At 31.0% G+C, this 12,493-nt stretch overlaps 2 protein-coding genes across 11 annotated transcripts in view; one reads left to right on the plus strand and one right to left on the minus strand.

Moving 5' to 3' along the window:
- LOC108730984 (probable tubulin polyglutamylase TTLL9) overlaps window positions 1-2,047 on the minus strand; it is a 4,239-nt gene extending 2,192 nt beyond the window's left edge. The window contains exons 1-3 of the mRNA XM_018461014.1: window positions 1,838-2,047; window positions 892-1,181; window positions 111-295 (exon numbers count right to left, since the gene is read on the minus strand). Coding sequence (XP_018316516.1) covers window positions 111-295; window positions 892-1,181; window positions 1,838-2,029 — 667 coding nt within the window. The 5' untranslated portion in view covers window positions 2,030-2,047. The remainder of the gene's footprint in view (window positions 1-110; window positions 296-891; window positions 1,182-1,837) is intronic.
- Window positions 1-12,493, plus strand: part of Efa6 (Exchange factor for Arf 6) — a 25,478-nt gene that overhangs the window by 4,604 nt on the left and 8,381 nt on the right. For 4 of the 10 annotated variants that reach the window (XR_001936993.1, XM_018461008.1, XM_018461004.1 and 1 more), the window contains exons 2-11: window positions 5,011-5,077; window positions 5,904-5,957; window positions 6,839-7,199; window positions 7,563-8,757; window positions 9,344-9,588; window positions 9,786-9,979; window positions 10,906-11,098; window positions 11,274-11,446; window positions 11,589-11,805; window positions 12,112-12,256. Coding sequence is in view for 9 of the 10 variants with exons in the window: in XM_018461008.1 (XP_018316510.1) it covers window positions 5,011-5,077; window positions 5,904-5,957; window positions 6,839-7,199; window positions 7,563-8,757; window positions 9,344-9,588; window positions 9,786-9,979; window positions 10,906-11,098; window positions 11,274-11,446; window positions 11,589-11,805; window positions 12,112-12,256 (2,844 nt within the window). In the remaining variant the exon portion in view is untranslated. Of the gene's footprint in view, window positions 1-3,152; window positions 3,339-5,010; window positions 5,078-5,381; window positions 5,508-5,903; window positions 5,958-6,838; window positions 7,200-7,562; window positions 8,758-9,343; window positions 9,589-9,785; window positions 9,980-10,905; window positions 11,099-11,273; window positions 11,447-11,588; window positions 11,806-12,111; window positions 12,257-12,493 lie in introns of those variants that run through there. The other 6 variants (XM_018461009.1, XM_018461010.1, XM_018461013.1 and 3 more) reach the window with 6 other exon arrangements.

Below are 12,493 nucleotides of genomic sequence, written 5' to 3' on the forward strand. Positions count from 1 at the left end.
ATGCTCTACGAATTATTTCATTGGCTACTGAGCATCTAAAGATAAATTTAAGGAAGCCTTAAGTACAAGGTCTGACTATGAATACGGGCCTAAAAGATCTGAATTTTAACCTGCGACGAGATAAGGATTATCAATGTATTTTTGAACAACATAAATTTCAGCTGGCACTCCCGATTGCTGCGATTTGACCTCTCTGCTTTTCCACTCTATAAGATCCTTCAGTTTCCTAAATAGAAAGATACCCTTGCCTCGTGATCTTGCTACTGGTTTGACGATCCATGTGGCTCCTTGTTGCCTACAATTATCATTTATCATCTTATTGCGAGATTCTCTAACTCCATAATTTTAATTCTATATAACTAGAACCGTCTTTTTATCTTCAAAATTTACTTTCATATTTTTTTATTTGAATACGAAATATATTCTGTGAACCAGAATTCTTAGATTTTTATTATGCATAATAAAATGTAAAACAAAAATATATTTAGTATATGTATGTGTGCACGTGTGTGTGTATATTAATGTAAAAAATTTAAAAGTTTACTATAGAAATTGTGCAGATATATGAATTTTATAATATTGTGAATAAACATATTTAAAAATGACAGTTCTTTGAAAGAGTTTCTTTTTGTATAGGTATAATATATCTATATCTTAAAAAATTTTTAAGATATCATCATCATGTACCGATATTTACTTGCTTGTAATATTTTTCTCGATAAGACTTTCTGATAAAATATATTTATAGATAACGATAAAATCGTAAGAATTATTAGGATAGTGACGAACTTAATTTACAGAAAGAAATATAAAATTAAAATAAAAACTTAATAATATTTACTTAATTAAAAATCTTTAATTAATAATATAAACAATAAGAAATGATTTTACTTATGATATTCCTCGACAAACATCAGGTAGTCACTAGGCAACTCAAAGGTCACAGGCATGACATCGCTGATACGAGCCTCGGCAATTTTTCCAGCCCTTATGAGGGCCTTCCTATAACGCTTGAGATTGCGATATAGATAATTTTTTCGCGTGAGCTCATAGTGATTACGGAAGTGCGGCACCCGCTGGTAAGGGCGTAGCTTCTTTTGGTCTCCGTCCAGCGCCTGTCGCAGCACATCTCCCGTATCGCACCACCATAAGTGCCAATTAGTATTTTCAGAATCGACTATCTCCAAAAAAAAAAAAAAAAGATAACGCTCTCCATTAATTATCTCCACTAATGGTACTTTTATTACTATAAATTTGAAACTTTGCAAGCAATGTAAATTTAAAAACAAAATATTTAATTCAGAAGATATATATGATAATTTAAATTGATATTTATTATAAGCTTTAATATTGTATTCTCTCTCTCTCTCATTTTTTCATCACACTTTGCTTGTGTAAAAGCTTGTCTAAAGAAAAAAAAAATGTTTGACTTGTTTATAATTATTCAGTGTTTTCGACATCTATTTATCTTAAAGCATTTAAGTAAATTAACCAGTTGGAATTCTATTTGTAGTGAGTTACAGCACTCTCACCATTAAAAAAGCATTATATAAATCCTGTCAAAATTAATATGATATAGATACTATATGTCATATTAATTTTGATAGGATTTATATAATGATTTTTTTTTTAATATAGATACTATATATCATATTAATTTTGACAGGATTTATATAATGCTTTTTTAATGGTGAGAGTGCTGTAACTTTCTCTCTCTCTCTCTCTCTCTCTCTCTCTCTGTTTTTTTTCCATCTGTATGTGTATTGTTAATGAATATCTTTTATTATATGGTATTTTACATAGAGATCCCATAAAATCAGAAACTTGACAAAATTACCTGAGTCCAACCTCTTGCCAACATCACTTCAACTTGCGTGGAAGGAAAATCACAACGGAATTTAACGACTTTATCTTCAGAGTTCTGCTTTTTTTTTATTTTGCATACCTTTTTTTCTGCACTAGATTTGGTCATTTCGATCTCCAAAGGGCTAATTCGCGAATCCTCGAATATCTTATGCGTGTTATTCATTATAGCTTATCAAGATAATTGAATGATTCAGCCATATTGAAGATGATTCACATTTGTTAGTTCTCTTGTAATCCGAATTTTTATTTTATATTAATATTAGGATTAATTTAATTTTAATTAAAAGATATTATTTTGCAATATTAATTTTTTTATTTTAATTAAATTATTTTTATTTGCAAGAAAATTTATACTAATTATTATATCATTACATATTATAAAAAAAAATATACACTGTTGGAAAAAATATGTCAAATTTAACATAAATCGCATATCCTAAACGGTCCACTCAAATTTTTGGGTTAATTTAACACAAGATGAATATGTTAGAAGGTTACACAAATATTATGTAAGAGAATAAATACAAAAAAGATAATATCAATACGGTTGTAAACAAACCGTGGAAGCATTTTTTTTCAGTAAAATTAACATTTATGATATGTTAAATTAACACAAATTTTATTCATTCTTCTTACAATTCTTACATTCATTCATCTTACAATTTACCTTTCAAAACACTTTATATTGTTATGTTATTTATTCACTTACTCATAAATAACAATCACAAACTATTTAAATAACAATCATATTATGTTAAATATATATTAAGAAATTCAATAAACTGTTAACAAGAACGTGAGTAGACCATCTCCAACATAAATACACAATTTTTTTTACTCTTTGCACAGTTTTTTTGTATTTATTCTCTCACATAATATATATTTGTGTACCTTCTAACATATATTCATCTTGTGTTAAATTAAAATGTAAGTGGACCGTTTGGTACATGTGCAGAGATTTATGCATGTTAAATTCGATACATTTTTTCCAACAGTGTATCTGTGTAATAATCTGACATGAGCAACACTTGAAAATATGGAAAATAAAAGTCAATAATGAAATGATTACGCAGTAATATACAAGACCCATCTATATACATATGTATAATAATTGTTTACACAAGATAAAGTACATTGTGCGCAGAATGATTCATTAGAGGACGGATTAGAGGGCAGCGAAAGAAAAGTCAATGTCATTGCGGATCCGAAAATACAATTGGCCACCAGCCGAAATCTCCACATTCCGACTCACACTCGATCAGTTGCATTTTGTCGATTATGAGCTGTCGGTGCTCTTTCAATGTGAATAAAGAATTCGGAATTCTAACGTGGTCTAAAGTTCTAAAAGTGCGCAGCGAATGCCCAAACTCGCGTCTTGCTTGTCGTGCTGTTTGCGACCTTTTGAGTTCCTTCTGAGTGGACATTTTAAAAGGAATAAATATGATTATGTTGAATACATGGCTCTCTGTCAGGTGAATCTCAATTCTATGTAAAAATTCATTCAATAATTATGTAACATAAGAAAAGAGATACTTATGTTAATCAAACAATTGGTGACGTGTTTGGGAAATACATATTATTTGTTGTTGTTTTCACTATTTGTTATTTTATTTATTGTTATCACTATCGTATTTCACATCTTGTGAATTAAAAAATTGATATATGTAACATATATTATTAGATATAATTTGTCTCTAAAATCAAACATCACCTTTAAATTAAATAGTATAAAAAAATGTATATTATTGAAAATTAATCATATTTAATTCCATAAAACTGTTCCACATTTCTGTTCTGTATATATATAGACTGTCTTTGTTTATAAAGATTGAACAAATGTCATACTGTTAAAGCAACTGGTACAATAAACTAGTATCCTTTCATTGAACTTGTCTTGCCCTCAATGTAATTTCGTAACAGGACTTGCTTTCAGGCTTTTACGACGATCGTATGCGTTTTCAATCGACCATGCGTTTGACAATATATTGATATACGTAGATAAATATTTATACGAATTATTATTTAAAATCATATTAGCTAATTATCAGAGATATTTAATTACTACAACAAACTTGGTTGATGTATAATAAATATATTGTGCATATATACAGTACTTTCCATAAGTTTGGGAATATCCTACGTTTTTTGTATCATAAAATGGTGGTTTTCCTTTTTCAGTATATTCTAAAATATTTAAAAAAAATTAGCGATTATACTATTCGATAGAGCAAAGTTTCAGCTTTAAGAATCTACATTTTTAATTACGGTATAATGATTTTTAACGGAGTTATGAGTAATCAAAATGCTCCTTTTTACTTAATCCGCGAGTGACTCAGAAACAAAAAATCGTAGGAACATTATTAAAAAACGATTTTATAGGGAAAACTTTAATTTTTCACGATAGATAGTAAAAAATTTTCTCGATTTTTTTAGGAGCACGTAACAGACCTATATAGTGAAAAGAAATTTTTTTCAGCTGGTAGTTTTCTATATGTAAAAATTATCAAACTCACATAAATTCAAAAAATAAGGTAAGTTTTTGGAAAATTTAAAGTTTGAAAACTACTGCCAAAAAACTTACTATGTTTTTTGAGTTTATGTGAGTTTGATCATTTTTACATATAGAAAACTACCAACTGAAAAAAATGAAAAAATTTCTCTTCACTTTATAGATCTGTTACGTGCTCCCTAAAAAATCGAGAAAATTTTTGACTATCTCTATCGTGAAAGATTGAAGTTTTCCCTACAAAATCGTTTTTTAATAAAACTACAAAATCGTTTTTTAATAATGTTCCTACGATTTTTTGTTTCTGAGTTACTCGCAGATTAAATAAAAAGGAGCATTCTGACTTTGATTGCTCATAACTCCGTTAAAAATCGTTATACCGTAATTAAAAATATAGATTCTTAAAGCTGAAACTTTGCTCTATCGAATAGTATATAATCGCTAATTTTTTTTAAATATGTTAGAATATACTGGAAAAGGAAAACCACCATTTTATAATACGAAAAACGTAGGGTGTTCCCAAACTTATGGAGGATACTGTATATGTGTATATGTATATATGTATGTATACATATATTATATATAATGTTCATATAATGTGTACTTTTTATAGAGAGATTTTTGTTTGATTTTTTTAGGTCGAAGCTGGTGATGTCATACTCAGGGTGAACGAAGTTGATGTTAATAAATTCAGTACAAAAGAAGGTAAAAATATTACATTTATTAAGTCTACCTCTTGATTTTTAAATTATGGAAATTTGTCAATATTAAATTTAATTGCTGTTTTATCGTCGCTTTTCCATAATTGCGAGTTCAAGTATAGGGATAATAATATTATACTAACAATAAGTTATATTTAAGTTACATAATACTGTTCTAAGTTTAAAAAATCTTTCATTAAAATATAAATGGTAAAAACAAAATAATTGCGATTTTTCACGCTTTTGGAAATCGATTTTCTTTTTATATTTGTATTTTGTTATTTATCATAAATTAAATGTCACTGAAGGCAATGTGATTCAACATGTAAAACGTAATTTAATATAAACTGCAATGGATTAATTCAAGTTTCAATTCTGTTAATTGAACATGACTATTGAAATCGAACTTGATAATACTTCAGAGAACAGAATCTGTAAGATAATTTATTTTGATTATATAATGACAATAATTTAAAAAAATTATATAAAATTTTATTAAATCGTATATATGATTATAAATTCCGAATTATTTTTATCATACATATTAATTTTATCACAGATATTAATTTTTAGTTATATGAGTTTTTGTATATTTCACACAGAGAATAATGCTACATTTTAGATTTTAGAATTATATTTTGGAAACATTATTAATTAATTTATTAATTTATTTATTGGAGAAATAAGAAATATATGTAGAAAAATAATTCAATGAAGAACAAGAGAGAAGCTGAAATGAAAAAAAGAATTAAAAAAATACAAGTTCTGATTTTAAAGTTAATTTTAATTTAAAGTTAAAGTTAATTTGTTTTATTCTTGATTTGTTTTAGTACTGAAATGTCTACGACTGTCTTCAGATCCCGTTACTCTGAAACTGCGAAGGGGTAAGTGAGATTTCTTTTAATAATTTATGATTAATATATACAAAATTTACAAGTTTACATATATTAATCTTTTACATGAAATTTATGGTTTTTTAATATCATTCAAACACCGTCTATACTATAAATACAAATTGATTATTTATTCACAAGGTTACTGAACTCTTGCGATCTTATATAATCTAATGATAGATCATTGTCTGTATACGTTCTTGAACCTGATACTACAATAATAATAGAATTAATGTTGTAATCATCGCGGCTATAACGTGATGAACAGAAAAAGTTACGCACTTATCCCACGAAAGGGGATGGCCGATGACCAAGGACGCGTGATTATCCACACGAGCAGCTTTTAAACGATGCACGAGAGCGACAAATAATTTCCTATCGGACGGTCACATTGATCTCTCAAGGAGTGCTTTTTTGTTGTTTATTTGCAATGTTGTCAGGTCGTTTTTATTGTTATTTATTATTTTTGTTATTATTATATTTATTAATTTTAATTAATGAATATATGAATTTATTAAACTCTGCCATTTTTAATTTTTTCTGATAACAAATAATTTGTTGCCAGACACAATCTTTTATATTTTTATTAAAGAAACATTTCTGACATTTTAATCTTTTAATCGATATTCTTCAATTAATTTTAAATAGATTCTAATATAATTTTGTTTCAAGTTTCACTTATAAACATATAATTCCATCGAAATTTTGATTGAAAACAATTTGATGTTAAAAAAATATTACAAATAAACCTGATTTAATAACATTGAATAAATATATTCAATGTAATATTTTATGTATAATGACAATAAAAATAATATATACAAAATGTGTAGAAAGATTTATAAGATGTTAAAAAGAAAAAAATTATGCAGATCCTGCGGTAAAGGCTCATGTTCGTCGCCTTCTTTCTCCCGAACAACCTATGAAAGATGAGGGCAAAGAATCTTCAAAAGATGTTTTGGCGAACAATCCTAAGAACATCGTTGCTTCCGATAATGTAGAGAAGAAGGAGCTCAAGAAGACACCGGTCACACCAGAAATTTCCGCAAACTCGCCAACATTGACACCGACGCCTGCAACAACAACGAGGAGCAACGGCTCGTGCAGTGATGCGTCCCTTTCATCGGAATTAGAGGCACTATTGCCACCCGTGGACCATTTTAAGGAAGAGGAACGGACCCAATGGGAGCCTCTATCCGCCGAGAAATTTTCACGACAGAAAAATACACCCCGGTACAAATTGCAATACAATCATCGCATTCTTGACATTCATTTGAGCATAGTCACTCTCGATTTCAATTTTTATCAGTTAAAATTGATTATACGCACAATTATGTTTTTATTTGACTTTTATTTGGAAAATGCGAAATATTGGGAGAGAGAGCAATGAAGATATGGAAAAAAAAATATAGAAGTTTAACAGTGTAGAAAAACGGGGATACTTGATTTATAATTTTTCTTTCCTTTTTAAATCACAACTAATATATTTTTTCTCTCTCTTCACTCATCTATAAATCTTAACGAATGAGATGAATCATTATAATGATGTAAAAAATGTTCTTATTAGTAATAAAATTTGTTATTTATTTGTGTTAGATTCGAAGCGTACATGATGACCGGCGACCTGATGCTAAATCTCTCCCGAACGCAACAGAGCAGCAATTTACTGCCTAAGCAACATCAGCAGCGAAAGGTGGACTCCCTTAGGTACAATCCCAATCATCAGCACACCACTACCACTATCACTACCACTAGTGCCCATCATAACCACAATCATCATCATCATCATCATCACCATCATCATCATCACAATTCGGTACCCAGCAGTCCCAATGAGACCCAACTGGCACATCAGCATCATCATCATCGAGGAAGTGTTTACAAAGCTTCCAGCTCGGCCAGTACATCACCCGTAGGCGCTGCCAGACGTGACGGAGTGCAAAGCACTTCGGGAGCCCTTGTCCAAGTTGATCCAGGCAAGAATACTCCTTCAAGCTTCGGTTTCGTACGTACTTCGCGATCGGAGGACCATCTGCAGTTTCAAAAAGATCCCTCAATGAGCGCCGTGGATATCGACATCGATGACGATGTCACTTCAAGTCTGAATACACTATTGGATCCACGGCCAGAAGGCCTAATGCCAAACGAGCGAATTGTCTGGACTTACAACGCGCCTGTTAGCTCACCAGCCGTTTCCTGTTGCCAAAACGGCGGTTCCTCATCTTCGTCTTCGTCCTCATCATCCTCTTCGACAAGCCCTCAGCGTTCTCTTTCCCCTGCTTCCCCCACCTCCGTCTCGTCCTCCGTCATGTCCTCCAACTCTGGTTCCCGTAGGTTCCCTCCGGCCCAAACTGTTCCCGGGGTTTCCAGCGCCCCGGGAGGTCATCTCCCTGCTAATGGCGATTTCAGCCAGTCGGAGGCCATCAGCAACATGTCCAGTCCAGACTACAATGATGAAGAGACGATGGATATTCTTAGCGCGAGGGATATTATGATGGTAAGCGATCCCAGCGATAGTGATTCCACCATTCTGGCGAGTGAACCACCGCAGAGAAGACTGAAGGCTAATCCTCAGGATACTGGAGACCATAGAATAGTGATTCAAGTAAAAGGACCTGATAAAGAGATTCCAAGAAATACAAGTCCCAGACAAGCGAGGAGAAGAGGAAATCCCATTGGGGAACTAGTGCTACCTGCTGCATCCCAAAATTTGCAGAGAAATCAACCTGGGATTCCAGGAGTTACTGGAATTATTACGGGATCTGTAACACCCGAATGTGTAGGTTATCAGGTAATATTACGGAATCTTATCGAATTTTATTTAAAATTAATTAAATTGAATTATTATCATTATTGATCCTGTTAGAACAATGCAAATTTCATGACGTGATGCAATAATAATGCAAACAGTAAAAATATGTTATAATACTACAAACAGTATAATAATAACTTTATATTATTGTTATATACAATTATATTTTGTTAAGAAGCAACACACACATTTATTGTACATACATATTTACTTCTAACTTTAACAGGATTAATTTCTACATGTTTATTGAGTATTTTGTGCTCAGCTAGAGTACTATTTATTTTATAAACCAAAAATTTAAACATTGTTCTACGACACATGTGTATACATATTAAATTTATAATACTTAAAAGATGAATTTTTTTGAAATTATTTCTGTTATACATGAACAGATTGAGAAATATCGAAGTAAATTAATGTCTTTTATTGAGTATTTTATTACATTTAATATTTTTAATTGATCATAAATTATTGATTTTAAGTTAAAATTGATTTCTAATTTATATCTACTATACTATCATATAGTAATTATGATGTTATTTATTTACTCATTATTGAAATTTAGGAATTGAAAGAGAGTGAAGATGAGAGGGAGGCCTTGATCACTGGAATATGCGACGAACAGAAAGGACATGGAAGTGGCACGTCACCGCCACAGTCAGCGGATGAAGAAAGCGATATTGAAAGTTTGCATAGTTTCCATTATAGCCCGAAAGCGGTGGATTTGCCCTCTGCAATTCGACTGGCCAAACGTCTCTATTCCTTAGATGGTTTCAAGAAGTCTGATGTCTCTAGACATCTAAGCAAAAAGTAAGCTTTCTCTACTTTTTTGATTGTATCCTTTAAGACTTTCTAGAAAATTTCCCATCTTTCTCTTAAAATAAAAATTCAACATTTTGTATGATTGAATTGTTTAAAATTTTTTAGGAAAATTTTTTTAAAGAAAAGTATTGGTTCATATTAAGTATTGGCACATATTATATATTATAAATATGTTGTATTTGTAGCAACGATTTTAGCAAAGCTGTGGCAGAGGAGTATCTGCGCTACTTCAACTTTGAACGAGACACATTGGACATGGCTCTCAGAAAATTTCTCGCTCAATTTTGTCTGACGGGAGAGACTCAAGAAAGAGAGAGAGTCTTAGTACATTTCTCCAAAAGATATTTGGATTGCAATCCTGGTAGTTTCAATTCTCAAGGTGAGTGTGTTTTAGAATACAATAGTTGTGTATATGTTTGTGGATCTTTTGTGTAAATAAAAAAATTATATTAAATTAGAATAATATTAAATAATATTTATCTAAAATTATTAATATATTTTTTCCTCTTATATGTGTGTGTGTGTGTGTGTGTGTGTGTGTGTGTGTTTTTGTATACACATATACATATACACACATATGTGTGTATATATAGAGTGTTAGTTAAGTATGTTGCCATACTCAACAGAGCGATTCTTTGATTTATTTCAAGTAAAAAAGTCCATGTAAATATGTGTCCTAAACAGCTTAGCTTCCGAAATAAAAAAATTTAAATGTGTAGTAATAATCTGTTTATTTGAAAGAAATACAAGTATATATAGGGTGTCCCATTATGTATATATAGGGTGTAACTTTTATAGCAACGCTCGTGTGCAGGTAAAGCAGACTAAATTAGTCGAAAAATCCTCTATACCATTTTGCAATTTTTGCAATAATTAACGAGAAATTAATTCCTGAAGCTCTCTGAACGAGTGCGTATCTGCTCGGTCTACTGCCAAATGCAAACACGCAGTAAGCAAAGTTGTTTTCTTTCGTCGCTCATGTGTTATTATACTTCTTATAGTAAACAACTCCCTGCATATCTAATTAATTACGACCGCTGAGCAGTCGTATATGCGCTTGCATTTGGCTATAGACAGGTGGATATGTGCTCATTCAACGATCTTTAGTCATTAATATTTCGTTAATTATTTATTACAAAAATCGCAAAATGGTACAGGATTTTTCGACTTAATTTAATCCGCTCCGCTTGCAGAGTATTGAGAGTTATCGAATAATTAGCGCGCGCGCGCGCACGCGCGCGCACACACACACACACACACACACACACACACACACAAAGTTAAATTTATTAAATATTTGTTTAGATGCTGTTCACACATTGACTTGCGCGATAATGCTGCTTAATACAGACTTGCATGGTCAGAATATTGGCAGAAAGATGTCATGTTCAGAATTCATTGAGAATTTGTCAGAGCTCAATGATGGCGACAACTTTCCACGCGAAGTGCTCAAGCAGCTTTACAACGCCATTAAATCTTTTCCCCTCGAATGGGCTTTGTAAGCGAGTGTGATGTTATAAATTTGTCTTATTTAAAATAATAATTAAATTTTTTGCAAGTAGTATTAATAATTTCTTTTAGAATAAAAATTAGACTGTACATTGGTCTCTTTCAAATAATAATTAATTATTAGATTTAAATGCTTTTCAAGTAAATTTGGCTCCATTGTTTAGGGATGAAGAAGGGGATGAAGCGACAAATCAAGTGATGCAGCAAGGGGATGGTACGGCGGCGATTAGCGGTACTGGAAATCCATTTCTTGATGTGCCAAATATTACGAGCGCTACAGAATTTAAAAAGGGTTATGTTATGCGTAAATGCTGTTATGACTCCAATGGCAAAAAAAGTATGCAGTGCTTATATTTTCTTTCACGACAGAATATTAATTGTAATATATCTTTCCTATATCTTCTCTATATATACTTCTTTCTACATCTCTTCTATATATACCTCTTATTTTATTATCTTTCATATAAAATGTTACACAGCTCCATTCGGTAAACGTGGATGGAAAATGTACTATTGTACATTGCGCGAGCTAGTGCTATACTTGCACAAAGATGAACACGGTTTTCGTAACGACAGTTTGCACAATGCTATACGTATTCATCATGCGTTGGCTACCAAGGCAACTGATTACACAAAGAAGCAGCATGTTTTTCGATTGCAGACTGCCGATCAGGCTGAGTATCTCTTTCAGACAAGGTTAGTATATTTTGCTAAGTTTCGGAAATTTCTATTATTAATATAAAATAGAGATATAATAAAGAATTATAACCAAGATTTTAATTGAATTTCAACTAAAATTGAATTTTAAATTGCTTAAATAATGTTTGTAATTGTTCTAGATTATAATTTATGATTATTAAAATTGTAATTCTAGCTGTGTAATTATAAATTATTGTAAATTATTGTATAAATTATAGGTGTAATTTAGTTTCAATTTTTATTTAAGTATTAACTTGAATTGTTTAGAAGATGATTATGTAATGTATCGATATGCATGTGTAGTGATTCGAAGGAGTTGCAATCATGGATCGATACTATCAATTTCGTATGCGCCAGCTTTTCGTGTCAGCCTCTCGCAGGCGCTGTTGGGTCTCAGCGCAAGTTCCAACGTCCATTGCTGCCATGTAGTCACACCAAATTAAATTCTGTGAGTGTACCTTGAACATCTCATTCATTATATTTTTCTTAATTACTGCTTAGCTAAAAGAGCAACGATACTTATGACAGCTGCGCGTATGTTTACAGGATTTTTTAATTTTGCTAATTAATTTATAAATGATACATTAATTTATAAATGATATATTGATTTATAAATGATACATTAATTTTAAGTATTATTACTCTTCGTGTGTGTGTGTGTGTGTGTGTGTGTGTGTGTGTGTGT

This window comes from Mycetomoellerius zeteki, unplaced genomic scaffold (assembly GCF_001594055.1).
Source record: "Mycetomoellerius zeteki isolate Tzet28-1 unplaced genomic scaffold, Tzet1.0 scaffold98, whole genome shotgun sequence".
Taxonomy (NCBI): Eukaryota; Metazoa; Arthropoda; class Insecta; order Hymenoptera; family Formicidae; genus Mycetomoellerius; species Mycetomoellerius zeteki.